The 13,691-nt window shown below is 39.1% G+C and overlaps 2 protein-coding genes across 2 annotated transcripts in view; both read right to left on the bottom strand.

The window, feature by feature from the left end:
- The window catches only part of ZNF879 (zinc finger protein 879), a 57,878-nt gene extending 56,863 nt beyond the window's left edge, over positions 1-1,015 (bottom strand). The window contains exon 1 of the mRNA XM_049708450.1: positions 877-1,015. The gene's annotated coding sequence lies outside the window, so the exon portion shown is untranslated. The remainder of the gene's footprint in view (positions 1-876) is intronic.
- Positions 914-12,680, bottom strand: LOC101284375 (transmembrane emp24 domain-containing protein 2-like). The gene is made up of 2 exons (XM_049707450.1): positions 12,054-12,680; positions 914-1,063 (listed from the first exon to the last, which is right to left on the bottom strand). Exons 1-2 carry the CDS (start codon positions 12,636-12,638, stop codon positions 914-916), a joined length of 735 nt encoding a protein of 244 aa, XP_049563407.1. The 5' UTR covers positions 12,639-12,680.
- Between the last annotated feature and the right edge of the window lie 1,011 nt (positions 12,681-13,691).

Genomic DNA, 13,691 nt, shown 5'->3' with positions numbered 1-13,691 from the left:
CAGTCACTGGGCCTGCTACCTTTCAGCCAGTGGTTTATGAATAAAGAGGAATCAAACTGAGGGCTTAGAACTATCTGATATGCATTAACAGTGTAAAGGGCAGTCACACCGGGCTCACAGAAATGTTTAATCACTGAGAAATGACATAAATATTCCACACACCTGCATTTAGGTACTTTGAGCTACAGTAATTATGATATAATAATTCTTCAAAAGTCATTTTAAGAATTGATGTCCTTTTCAGAAATAGTCAACCAAAAATTAGCTGTGTTTTTGGAAACTGTGTTTCCTTTCGAAGAAAGAGTTATCAAAGCTCCTTAAACGTAAAAGGAAACATTACCTATCCACCTTCCTTACTCCCACACCCCCAAAAATACAAGACTTAGAAGAAATAGCTTCGTTGGCTAGAAATGAATTTAAAATTTAGAGAAAAGGGAAGTAACTTTGCAAGCGTACAAAATTACTCTAAACAAAAAAGTAAACAGTTAAATCACTTAGGATTCACTCTAGAACAATGTCAAAAAACAAGGTTGGCAAAAACGGATAAACATAAAGTTTAAACTCTAGGGGGGAAAAAAACCAACCAACGGAAAAAGGTGAAAACCGCCCCGGGGTTCACGAACCCTGAAAACAAGGCACAGCTTGCTGCAATCTCTTTTCGAGTGCCGTTTCTCCAGGAGCCTTGCCCAGGCGTAGGCCCAGCTGTCGGACGGGGAGACCTCCCCGGGCAACGCCCCCTCCTCGGGCTGCGTTCACCTGCCAAGGCCGCCTGGGCTGGCACGCCCAGAGCTGGGGCTCGCGCCGCGGCTGGCCTTCTGTCCTGGCCCCGCCGTAGGAGGCGCACACCCCGGGCCCATTCTCACCGGCAGTCTGTACCTGGGCTCGCCAGGACGGGGACTCGAAGCTGCGGCCCTTACTGCAGGCAAGGGGAACACCTATCGCAGGGATATTTGTTGTCGCCGCCGCCGCCAGGCCGCCGGACAAAAATGCGCGTGCGCAAAGGAGAACCGCAGAGCTTTTCCTTTCGAACTATACTTCCCAGACGTCTGCACTCTACGGCACTCTACGGGGTACGAGAAGGGCCAACGGTGGGAAGGCTAGAGTCTTGCTAGAAAAAGCAGTCTTGCTAGAAGGCAGAGGAAGTTGGAGACTCTGCTGTAACCACATGTCCTCTCGCGCACCCTTTTTATTCATAATTATGATGACAATGATAGTAGGAGGGAAAAGTGAATATGTAATAGAAAATGTGGACGACTAGACGTTTGCTGCTCCTTATTGGTTATTGAGAAAACTTAGAATCTAACAAATTTTTGAATTAAAAAAATTGTCTAAATTTTGTAACCTATGATAAAAGATATATTTTTTAACTGACACACTGGGTAAAAACAAAAACATAGACCTAGTATTGCCCTTTTCATGACACTCATTACTTCTTTTAAAAGGCTTCCTTTAAATTGTAAAGCTTGTCTTCCAGTATTGACTGTACTTCCCTTCTTTACAACTGCATCCTCATTGTCTGGCACTGTACATACCAAATAATACGTATTCAATAAGTGTTGAATGAATGCTTTTTAAAATATCCACCATTACGGTTTACAAAAACAGACCTAAAATCAAAGGGTACCTTAAGGTAGAAAATAAAGAAATGAATTAAGATATACCCGGAAAAATAATATGAAAAAGAAATCTGGGATCACAATGTTACAAAGACAAGTATATTTCAAAGTAAAAATAGTTAAGTTGGACAAAATAGGTTGTTATGTATCAATAAAAGATAACAATACACATTACTAACCATTAGGGAAATGCAAATCAAAACCACAATGAGCTATCACTTTACACCCATTAGGATAGCTGCTATCAAAACAAAGACAAAAACAAAATAATACAGAAAAAAACAAGTGTTGGTGAGGACTTGTTGAAATTGAATCCTTGTGAATTGCTGGTGACAATGTAAAATAGTGCAGCTGCTGTGGAAAATAGTACGGCGTGTCGACTTTAAAAAATGCACAACGTGCAAGTTGTGAGTCAAGTTTTATTTGGGGCGAAATGAGGACTATAGCCTGGGAGACAGCATTTCAGATAGTTCTGAGAAACTGCTCCAAAGAGGTATTGGGGGAGGTCAGTATATTTGTGATTTTGGTGAAGGGGGAGTACATGCAATCAAGCACATATTTTTTTGCAGAAGGTTTCTGCTAGTCACGAGGAGCAATCATCACCATGAAGGTGCTTAGTGCTTTTCTAGATATTAGGAGATGCAAGAATTGGACTCATAAAACTGTCTCCTGAAAATATCTGACTATCTGAAGACATGTTCTGCCAGTTTTTCCCAGAGCACAGAGTGCCTCATTTCTGCTCTCCACCCTGAATTCCTTTCAGGGGGTGTTGAAAGTCAGCAGCTGCAACAGCACATCTACCTTGTAGAGGTAGATGGCAAGTGCCAATGGCAAGTGCCAATTTGTAGTTGACAGGCGGTTCCTCAAAAAATTAAAAATAGAATTACCATATAATCCAGCAATTTCACTTCTAGGTATATTCCCCAAAGAATTGAAAGCAAAGACTCAAGCAGGTATTTGTACACTAATGTTCACGGCAACATTATTCACAGTAGTCAAAAGGTAGAAACAACTGAAGTGTCAATGAATGGATGAATGGATAAACAAAATGTGGTCTATCCGTACAATGAAGTATTATTCAGCCATAAAATGAAGGAAAATCCATGCTACAACATGGATGAATCTTGAAGACATGCAAAGTAAAATAAGGCAGACACAAAAGGACAAAAATTGTATGATTCCACCTATGTGAGGTATCTAGAAGAGTCAGATTCATAGAAGGAAAGTAGAATAGTGGTTACCAATGGTTGAAGGAAGAGTGAAATGAGGATTTATTGTTTAATGGGTACAGAGTTTCAGTTTGGGATAATGAAAATTTTCTGGAAGTGACTAGTGGTGATGATTGCACAACAATGTAAATATGCTTAATGCTATTAAGCTATACACTTAAAAATGATTAAAATGGTAAATTTTATGTTATATGTATTTTACCACAATAAAATAATAATATAAAATAAAATAACAATTATGAACCATTACTGGCAAGACAGCACTGAGATTTACAAAGTAAAAACAAAGTGGCAGACTGAATACACATAATTACCTCCTTTTTTTCTCTTCATATTCTTTAAAATAATAAAAACACATGTATAATTTGAAAAGTAATAAAAACCATACAACTCTAGAAAAATACCACCAGAACACCAGAAATTGATAATCTTGGAAGGCATGCAGCAGATATGTGCCCTGAGAGACAAAGGCCATCTAACAGAGCCATATGTCTCCTTGCATGGCCCTGCAATAAACCTTTTTCTGCTCCAAACTCCGACTTTTCTGTTTGTTTGGCACATGAACTTGTGTTGGGTAACAAAAGTATTTACACAGATTATAGTTCCTAGAATAGCTCTGACAGAATTAATTACGAATATAATTCATTACAAAATCAAAGAAAGTAAAATTTGTATGGATTACAAGGAAATGAAGTAAGTAAATTAATCAGTAAAACATTTGAGTCAAAATTAGTGTTGAGGCATATTGTGAGGGTAATTAATCATGCAATTAAAACCCAAAATATTACAAAAGCAAGTGGCAGAGAGAATATGGTAGCAGGTTAGTGTTCTTGATTATTCAGGAGAATGACATAATTTCAGAAATAAGTTTTAAAAATCTTTAAATGTGTATGCTAAATATTCAATAGAACCCACTAAGCAAATCAATATATGAATATCTAACCAGCCACTGCATAATCTTTTTTTTGTAGGTTCAAATCTTACTTATTTATTTATTTTTATAATTTTTATTGGAGTATAGTTGATTTACAATGTTGTGTTGTTTCAGGTGTACAACAAAGTGTATCAGCTATACACATACATATATCCACTCTTCTTTAGATTCTTTTCCCATATAGGTCATTACAGAGTATTGATTAGGGTTACCTGCGCTATACAGTAGGTCTTTATTAGTTATCTATTTTATAAATAGTAGTGTGTATATGTCAAGCCCAGTCTCCGAATTTATCCATCCTCCCCTTCCCCATGGGAACCATACGTTTTTGTTTCACTTTGTTTTTGTTTTTAAAAAGAATTGTTTATTTACTGGACCTGGGGAAGATTAGAGACACAACCAATTTTAAATTTACATCTTTTAACTCAATTTTGAAGTGTTTTCACACACACACGCACACAAATTGGCATGCAACAGTTGTCCTAAGGTAAAACACAGTCACCATAAACTGTTGCAAGTATTTTCACCCAAGGTTGAAAAATTGTTTATCCTGAACATGAAAACCTGTAACAGATTTAAATTAATTATATAAAACTTGTTACTTGTAGTTTTCCCCTTGCAAAGATCCAAAAAAAAAATGTACAAGTAACTAACATACATCAGTCACAACATAATCCTGGATCATCCCCACACCAAAACTAGATGCTTCTTTAATTTTAACCCATCATCACAGGCCAAGAGAAAGTCATTTTGTTTTATACGAAACAAAATTCACATGTGCCAAAAATGAAAGACCCAAGAAAAACAAACACCCTAGTGCTGACAGTAATGCTCAGTACACTAATTAAACAGTGGCCAAAATGCCACTGATCAAAAATAAAATAGTGGCTGTATATCACTGCAAAGAAATCCAAGAGGCTTTTAACCCTTTGGCATCAGAAATCCAGATTTTTCCAATTATGTGAATGCATACCTCCTCCATGCTAAGAGTAGAGAAAGTGGATAGGCCATCATAGAAAGAAAAAGAGCTACCGTTCACTGCAACACCCAGAGAACTGGCTTTAATAGCAACTTCTTAAAAGGTTAGGCAGAAACCAAAAAATGGTTATTAGCTGCTTGTGTCAACAATTTTAAGTGGAGGTGATTGAGTTCTAAGGTTCAAAGTAAAACTTTAAAGGGGAAAAAGGTTGTTGGTTTAAGTCTTATCTTTAAAGCAAAAACAAGATAGACAAAGTATAAAAGTACCAACCTGGTAGCATACTCTAGTCACAGAGCTCTGCCATTAGGCTGGATAGAAAATGTCAAGATTCAGATTGTTGTTTCTGATAAGTACTCAACAAAATGAATCTTTAATGATTTGAACTGCAGGATTAGGGATCCCAAGAATGCAGTCATTTTTAGTAAAGTACTATCAGTAAAGTACAATCCTGACCAGACTGCATTTTATTATAAAAACAAAGGAAAGAAGATATAATAAGGACGATGCACCTATATTCCACTTACAGTGCTTGAGTTCTGGAAGGACCTGTATAATGGAGGAAGAATTCAAATATGAAATTATGCCAATCACATGTCAAATTTCACTATGACTTTCCTAAAAAATGTTTCTCCCCAATATATATTAATCACAAAGAAACATAAGCTGTGAATGTACAGTTTAGAAAATAAAAACATAGAAACTAATGACATTATTACGATCAAGACGTTTGGTAAACAGCGAATTATGAGTTTGGGATCATTAGAAAAAGCCTTTTTAAACAACCCTCTGGACTTCAAAAAAGTCTCTTCAGGAGTGGAAGGATGTGCTCTCAATCCCTCTTGTGAGAGCACCGGAATCACAACTGGCTGCTTGACGATCATCGACAGTGGGACACTGGAGCTCACCAGGGAAGATGCCCCACATCCAGAGACAGAGGAGAGACCACAGTGGGATGGTGGGAGGGGTGCAATCACAGTAGGGTTGAGTCCCATAACTGCTGGGTGGGTGACTCACAGACTGCAGAACACTTGTACCACAGAAGTCCACGAAATGGAATGAAGTTTCTGAGCCCCACGTCAGGTTCCCAACCTGGGGGTCCAGCAATGGGAGAAGGAATTCCTAGAGAATCAGACTTTGAAGGCTGCTGGGATTTGATTGCAGGACTTCAACAGGACTGGAGGAGGCAGGGACTCCATTCCTGGAGGGCACACACAGAGCAGTGTGTGCATCGGGACCCAGGAGGGGGAGCAGGGACACCAGGGGAGAGTGAGTCAGGCCTGCCTGCTGGTGTTGGGGGGGGTCTCCTGCAAAGACAGGGGGCAGGGGGCTGTGGCTCACCATGGAGACGGGGACACTGGCAGCGGAAGTTCTGGGAAGTGCAACATGGCGTGAGCCTTCAAAGAGACTGTCATTGGCCCCACCAAAGAGCCCGGATGGGCTCCAGTGTTGAGTTGCCTCAGGCCAAACAACCAACAGGGAGGGAACCCAGCCCCACCCATCAGCAGTAAAGTGGATTAAAGTTTTACTGAGCTCTGTCCACCACCAGTCCCTTCCATCAGGAAACTTGCACAAGCCTCTTAGACAGCTTCATCCACCAGAGGGCAGACAGCAGAATAAGAAGAACTACAATCCTGCAGCCTGGGGAACAAAAACCACATTCACAGAAAGATAGACAAGATGAAAAGGCAGAGGGCTATGTACCAGATGAAGGAACAAGATGAAACCCCAGAAAAACAATTAAATGAAGTGGAGACAGGCAACCTTCCAGAAAAAGAATTCAAAATAATGACAGTGAAGATGATCCAGGACATTGGAAAAAGAATGGGGGCAAAGATCGAGAAGCTGCAAGAAATGTTTAACAAAGACCTAGAAGAATTAAAGAACAAACAAACAGAGATGAACTATACAATGACTGAAATGAAAACTACCCTAGAAGGAATGAATAGCAGAATAACTGAGGCAGAAGAATGGATAAGTGACCTGGAGGACAAAATGGTGGAATTCACTGCTGTGGAACAGAATAAAGAAAAAAGAATGAAAAGAAATAAAGATAGCCTAAGAGACCTCTGGGACAACATTAAATGCAACAACATTTGCATTATAGGGGTCCCAGAAGGAGAAGAGAGAGAGATGGGACCAGAGGAAATATTTGAAGAGAATATAGCTGAAAACTTCCCTAACATGGGAAAGGAAATAGCCACCCAAGTCCAGGAAATGCAGCGAGTCCCATAGAAGATAAACCCAAGGAGAAACACACTGAGACACGTAGTAATCAAATTGGCAAAAAATAAGACAAAGAGAAATGATTGAAAGCAGCAAGGGAAAAATGACAACATACAAGGGAACTCCCATAAGGTTAACAGCTGATTTCTCAGCAGAAATTCTACAAGCCAGAAGGGAGTGGCATGATATACTTAAAGTGATGAAAGGGAAGAACCTAAAACCAAGATTACTCTACCCGACAAGGATCTCATTCAGGTTTGATGGAGAAATCAAAAGCTTTACAGACAAGCAAAAGGTAAGAGAATTCAGCACCACCAAAGCAGCTCTACAACAAATGCTAAAGGAATTTCTCTAAGTGGGAAACACAAGAGAAGAAAAGGACCTATAAAAACAAACCCAAAACAATTAAGACAATGGTCATAGGAACATACCTATCGATAATTACCTTAAATGTGAATGGATTAAATGCTCCAACCAAAAGACACAGGAGTGCTGAATGGATACAAAAACAAGACCCATATATATGCTGTCTACAAGAGACCCACTTCAGACCTAGGGACACATACAGACTGTAAATGAGGGGATAGAAAAAGATATTCCATGCAAACAGAAATCAAAAGAAAGCTGGAGTAGCAATACTCATATCAGATAAAATAGACTTTAAAATAAAGAATGTTACAAGAGACAAGGCAGGACACTACATAATGATCAAGGGATCAATCCAAGAAGAAGATATAACAATTATAAATATATATACACCCAACATAGGAGCACCTCAATACATAAAGATACTACTAACGGCTATAAAAGAGGAAATCGACAGTAACACAATAATAGTGGGGCACTTTAACACCTCACTTACACCAATGGACAGATTATCCAAAGTGAAAATAAATAAGGAAACACAAGCTTTAAATGACACAATAGACCAGATAGATTTAATTGATATTTATAGGACATTCCATCCAAAAACAGCAAATTACACTTTCTTCTCAAGTGTGCATGGAATATTCTCCAGGATAGATCACATCTTGGGTAACAAATCAAGTCTCAGTAAATTTATAAAATTTAAATCATATCAAGTATCTTTTCTGACCACAAAGCTATGAGATTAGAAATCAATTACAGGGAACAAAACATAAAAAACAGGGCTTCCCTGGTGGTGCAGCAGTTGACAGTCCGCCTGCCGATGCAGGGGACACGGGTTCCTGCCCCAGTCCGGGAAGATCCCACATGCCACGGAGCAGCTGGGCCCATGAGCCATGGTCACTGAGCCTGCGCGTCCAGAGCCTGTGCTCCGCAATGGGAGTAGGCCACAACAGTAAGAGGCCCACGTACCGCAAGAAACACCAACAACAAAAAAAAACATAAAAAACACAAACAAATGGAGGCTAAACAATACGTTATCAAATAACCAAGAGATCACTAAAGAAATCAAAGAAGAAATCAAAAAATACATAGAGAGAAATGACAATGAAAACACGATGATCCAAAACCTACGGGATACAGCAAAAGCAGTTCTAAGAGGGAAGTTTATAGCTATACAAGCCTACCTCAAGAAACAAGAAAAATCACAAATAAACGATCTAACCTTACACCTAAAGGAGGTAGAGAAAGAGGAACAAACAAAACCCAAAGTTAGTAGAAGGAAAGAAATCATAAAGATCAGAGCAGAAATAAATGAAACAGAAACAAAGAAAACAATAGCAAAGATCAATAAAACTAAAAGCTGGTTCTTTGAGGAGATAAACAAAATTGATAAACCATTAGCCAGACTCATCATGAAAAAGAGGGAGAGGACTCAAATCAATAAAATTAAAAATGAAAAAGGAGAAGTTACAGCAGACACCGAAGAAATATAAAGCATCCTAAGAGACTATTACAAGCAACTCTATGCCAATAGAATGGACAACCTGGAAGAAATGGATAAATTCTTAGAAATGTATAACTTTCCAAGACTGAACCAGGAAGAAATAGAAAATATAAACAGACCAAGCACAAGTAATGAAATTGAAACTGTGATTAAAAATCTTCCAACAGGTCTTCCCTGGTGGTGTAGTGCTTGAGAGTCCACCTGCCGATGCCGAGGACATGGGTTCATGCCCCGGTCCGGGAGGGTCCCCCATGCCATGGAGTGGCTAGGCCCGTGAGCCATGGCTGCTGAGCCTGTGCAACTGGAGCCTGTGCTCCGCAACGGGAGTGGCCCCAACAGTGAGAGGCCCGCGTACCGCAAAAAAAAAAAAAAAAAAAAAATCTTCAAACAAACAAAAGTCCAGGACCAGATGGCTTCACAGGTGAATTCTATCAAACATTTAGAGAAGAGCTAACACCCATCCTTCTCAAACTCTTCCAAAAAATTGCAGAGGAAGGAACACTCCCAAACTCATTCTATGAGGCTGCCATCACCCTGATACCAAAACCAGACAAAGATACTACCAAAAAAGAAAATTACAGACCCATATCACTGATGAATATAGATGCAAAAATCCTCAACAAAATACTAGCAAACAGAATCCAACAACACATTAAAGGATCATACACCATGGTCAAGTGGGATTTATGCCAGGGATGCAAGGATTCTTCAATATATACAAATCAATGAGTGTGATACACCATATTAACAAATTGAAGAAGAAAAACCATATGATCATCTCAATAGATACAGGAAAAGCTTTTGACAAAATTCAACACCCATTCATGATAAAAACTCTCCAGAAAGTAGGCAGAGTGGGAGCCTACCTCAACATAATAAAGGCCATATACAACAAACCCACAGCAAACATCATTCTCAATGGTGAAAAACTGAAAGCATTTCCTCTAGGATCAGGAACAAGACAAGGATATCCACTCTCACCACTATTATTCAACATAGTTTTGGAAGTCCTAGTCATGGCAGTCAGAGAAGAAAAAGAAATAAAAGGAATCCAAATTGGAAAAGAAGTAAAACTTTCACTGTTTGCAGATGACATGATACTATACATAAAGAATCCTAAAGATGCCACCAGAAAACTACTAGAGCTAATCAATGAATTTGGTAAAGTTGCAGGATACCAAATTAATGCACAGAAATCTCTGTCATTCCTATACACTAATGATGAAAAATCTGAAAGAGAAATTAAGGAAACACTCCCATTTACCATTGCAACAAAAAGAATAAAATACCTAGGAGTAAACCTACCTAGGGAGACAAAAGACCTGTATGCAGAAAACTATAAGACACTGATGAAAAAAATTAAAGGTGATACCAGCAGATGGAGAGATATACCATGTTCTTTGATTGGAAGAATCAATATTGTGAAAATGACTATATTACCCAAAGCAATGTACAGATTCAGTGCAATCCCTATCAAATTACCAATGGCATTTTTTTTTACAGAACTAGAACAAAAAATCTTAAAATTTGTATGGAGACACAAAAGACCCCAAATAGCCAAAGCAGTCTTGAGAGAAGAAAACGGAGCTGGAGGAATCAGGCTCCCTGACTTCAGACTATCCTACAAAGCTACAGTAATCAAGACAATATGGTACTGGCACAAAAACAGAAACATAGATCAATGGAAAAAGATAGAAAGCCCAGAGATAAACCCATGCACCTATGGTCAACTAATCTATGACAAAAGAGGCAAGGATATAAAATGGAGAAAAGACAGTCTCCTCAATAAGTGGTGCTGGGAAAACTGGACAGCTACATGTAAAAGAATGAAATTAGAATACTCCCTAACACCATATACAAAAATAAACTCAAAATGGATTATAAACCTAATTGTAAGCCTGGACACTACAAAATTCTTACAGGAAAACATAGGAAGAACACTCTTTGACATAAATCCCAGCAAGATCTTTTTTGATCCTCCTCCTAGAGTAAGTGAAATAAAAACAAAAATAAACAAATGGGACCTTATGAAACTTCAAAGCTTTTGCACAGCAAAGGAAACCATAAACAAGACGAAAAGACAACCCTCAGAATGGGAGAAAATATTTGCAAATGAATCAATGGACAAAGCATTAACCTCCAAAATATATAAACAGCTCATGCAGCTCAATATTAAGAAAACAAACAACCCAATCCAAAAATGGGCAGAAGCCCAAAATAGACATTTCTCCAAAGAAGACATACAGATGACCAAGAAGCACATGAAAAGCTGCTCAACATCACTAATTATTAGAGAAATGCAAATCAAAACTACAATGAGGTATCACCTCACACCAGTTAGAATGGGCATCATCAGAAAATCTACAAACAACAAATGTTGGAGAGGGTGTGGAGAAAAGGGAACCCTCTTGCACTGTTGGTGGGAATGTAAATTGATACAGCCGCTATGGAGAACAGTATGGAGCTTCCTTAAAAAGCTAAAAATAGAATTACCATATTTTTCAGCAATCCCACTACTGGGAATATACCCAGAAAAAACCATAATTCAAAAAGACACATGCACCCCAATGTTCATTGCAGCACTATTTACAACACCCAGGTCATGGAAGCAACCTAAATGCCCATCGACAGACGAATGGATAAAGAAGTTGTGGTACTTATATACAATGGAATATTACTCAGCCATAAAAACGAACAAAATTGGGTCACTTGTTGAGAAGTGGTTGAATCTAGAGTCTGTCATACAGAGTGAAATAAGTCAGAAAGAGAAAAACAAATATTGTATATTAACGCATGCATGTGGAACCTAGAAAAATGGCACAGATGAACTGGTTTGCAGGGCAGAAATTGAGACACAGATGTAGGGAACAAACGTATGGACACTAAGTGGGGAAATCCACGGTGGGGTGGGGTTGGTGGTGTGATGAATTGGACGATTGGGATTGACATGTATACACTGATGTGTATAAAATTGATGACTAATAAGAACCTGCTGTATAAAAAAATAAATTAAATAAAATTCAAAAATTAAAAAAAATATATTAGGACACACAAACTAGCAATACATAAAAATGGTAATAATATATGATAAACATGTTGGGCTTTTCCAGAATACAGATAATTTTAACTCTAAAAATAATGTGATTCACCACATTAACAGATTAAAGAAGAAAACACACACACACACACACACACACACACAAAATCTCTTCAGGTAGTAGATCTGTCCCAATGTCATGGTAACTAGAACAAGAGCTTCAAAGAAGGACCAAAGGACCACTCTGCTGTTTGTTCTGCCATTGATTGCTCTGTGTATTCTCTCCCGAACTTCCATGTATTCCTGTTCATGCCTTACAGCTGTCATCGCCACTGTGAGCTCATTAATCATTTCTTCTAGCTTGTTCTGGTGAGCTTCTGCTTCCATGTTTTGTCCTTTGGGTGCCTCCTCAATATCAATGGTGAACATCACTATTTTTGGAGTCATGGTGGACATCCTATTGCTGAAACAAAACTTACATGTTCCATCCATGTGAGCAGCAAATGTGTATTTCCCACTGGACTCCCAGTCTTCTTTATAAATTCCTTTATTATCAGGCCCTGTAATCTCCACGTCAATGCCCAGGAAGATGCCCTTGGCCACCTCGAAGATGAGGCCCGCCTTGGTGCCCGAGGTGACCCACTCGAAGAAGCACTCCTCTGCATGCATGTCAATGCTGACGAAGTAGTCCGAGGCCATGGCCAGGATGACAGCCAGGAGCACCAGCAGCTCAGCGAGTGTCACCATGGTGGGGCTGGGGCCAAAACCAGGACCGGGACTGTGGCCTCCAGAGCCGCCGTCGCTGCCACCACCACCTCAGCCCATAAGTTTGTTTTCTACATCTGTGACTCTATTTCTGTTTGTAAATAAGTTCACTTTGTACCTTTTTTTTTTTTGATTCCACATATAGGTGATATCATATGATATTTGTCTTTCTCTGACTGACTTACTTCACTCAGTATGACAATCTCTAGGTCCATCCACGTTGCTGCAAATGGCATTACTTCATTCTTTTTTTTTATGGCTTAGTAATATATCACATTTTCTTTATCCATTCATCTGTCGATGGATATTTAGGTTGCTTCCATGTCTTGGCTATTGTAAATACTACTGCAATGAACATTGGGGTGCACGTATCTTATTTTATATTTTTAAAATTAATTTTCATTGGAGTATAGTTGCTTTAGCATGTATCTTTTCAAAGTAGCATGTATACTTTTCAAAGTATATTCTCCAGATATATGCCCAGCAGTGGAATTGCTGAATCATATGGTAGCTCTATTTTTAGTTTTTTAAGGAACCTCCATACTGTTCTCCATAATGGTTGTACCAATTTACATTACAACCAACAACGTAGGAGGGTTCCCTTTTCTCCACACCCTCTTCAGCACTCACTGTTTGTAGATTTTTTGATGATGGCTATCCTCACCACTGTGAGGTGATACCTCTTTGTAGTTTTGATTTGCATTTCTCTAATAATTAGTGATGTTGAGCATCTTTTCATGTGCTTTTTGGCCATCCGTATGTCTTCTTTGGAGAAATGTCCATCTAGATCATCGCCCTTTTTTTTTTTTTGGCGGTATGCAGGCCTCTCACTGTTGTAGCCTCTCCCCTTGTGGAGCACAGGCTCTGGACACACAGGCTCAGTGGCCATGGCTCACGGGCCCAGCTGCTCCGCAGCATGTGGGATCTTCCCAGACCAGGGATTGAACCTGTGTCCCCTACATTGGCAGGTGGATTCTTATCCACTGAGCCACCAGGGAAGTCCCTGTGGATGTATTCTTGATGCATATGTGAGGA

Source organism: Orcinus orca, chromosome 3 (genome assembly GCF_937001465.1).
Source record: "Orcinus orca chromosome 3, mOrcOrc1.1, whole genome shotgun sequence".
Classification (NCBI taxonomy): domain Eukaryota; kingdom Metazoa; phylum Chordata; class Mammalia; order Artiodactyla; family Delphinidae; genus Orcinus; species Orcinus orca.
The sequence above is the reverse complement of the archived record's forward strand: the minus strand, read 5'-3'. Positions and strand labels throughout refer to the sequence as shown.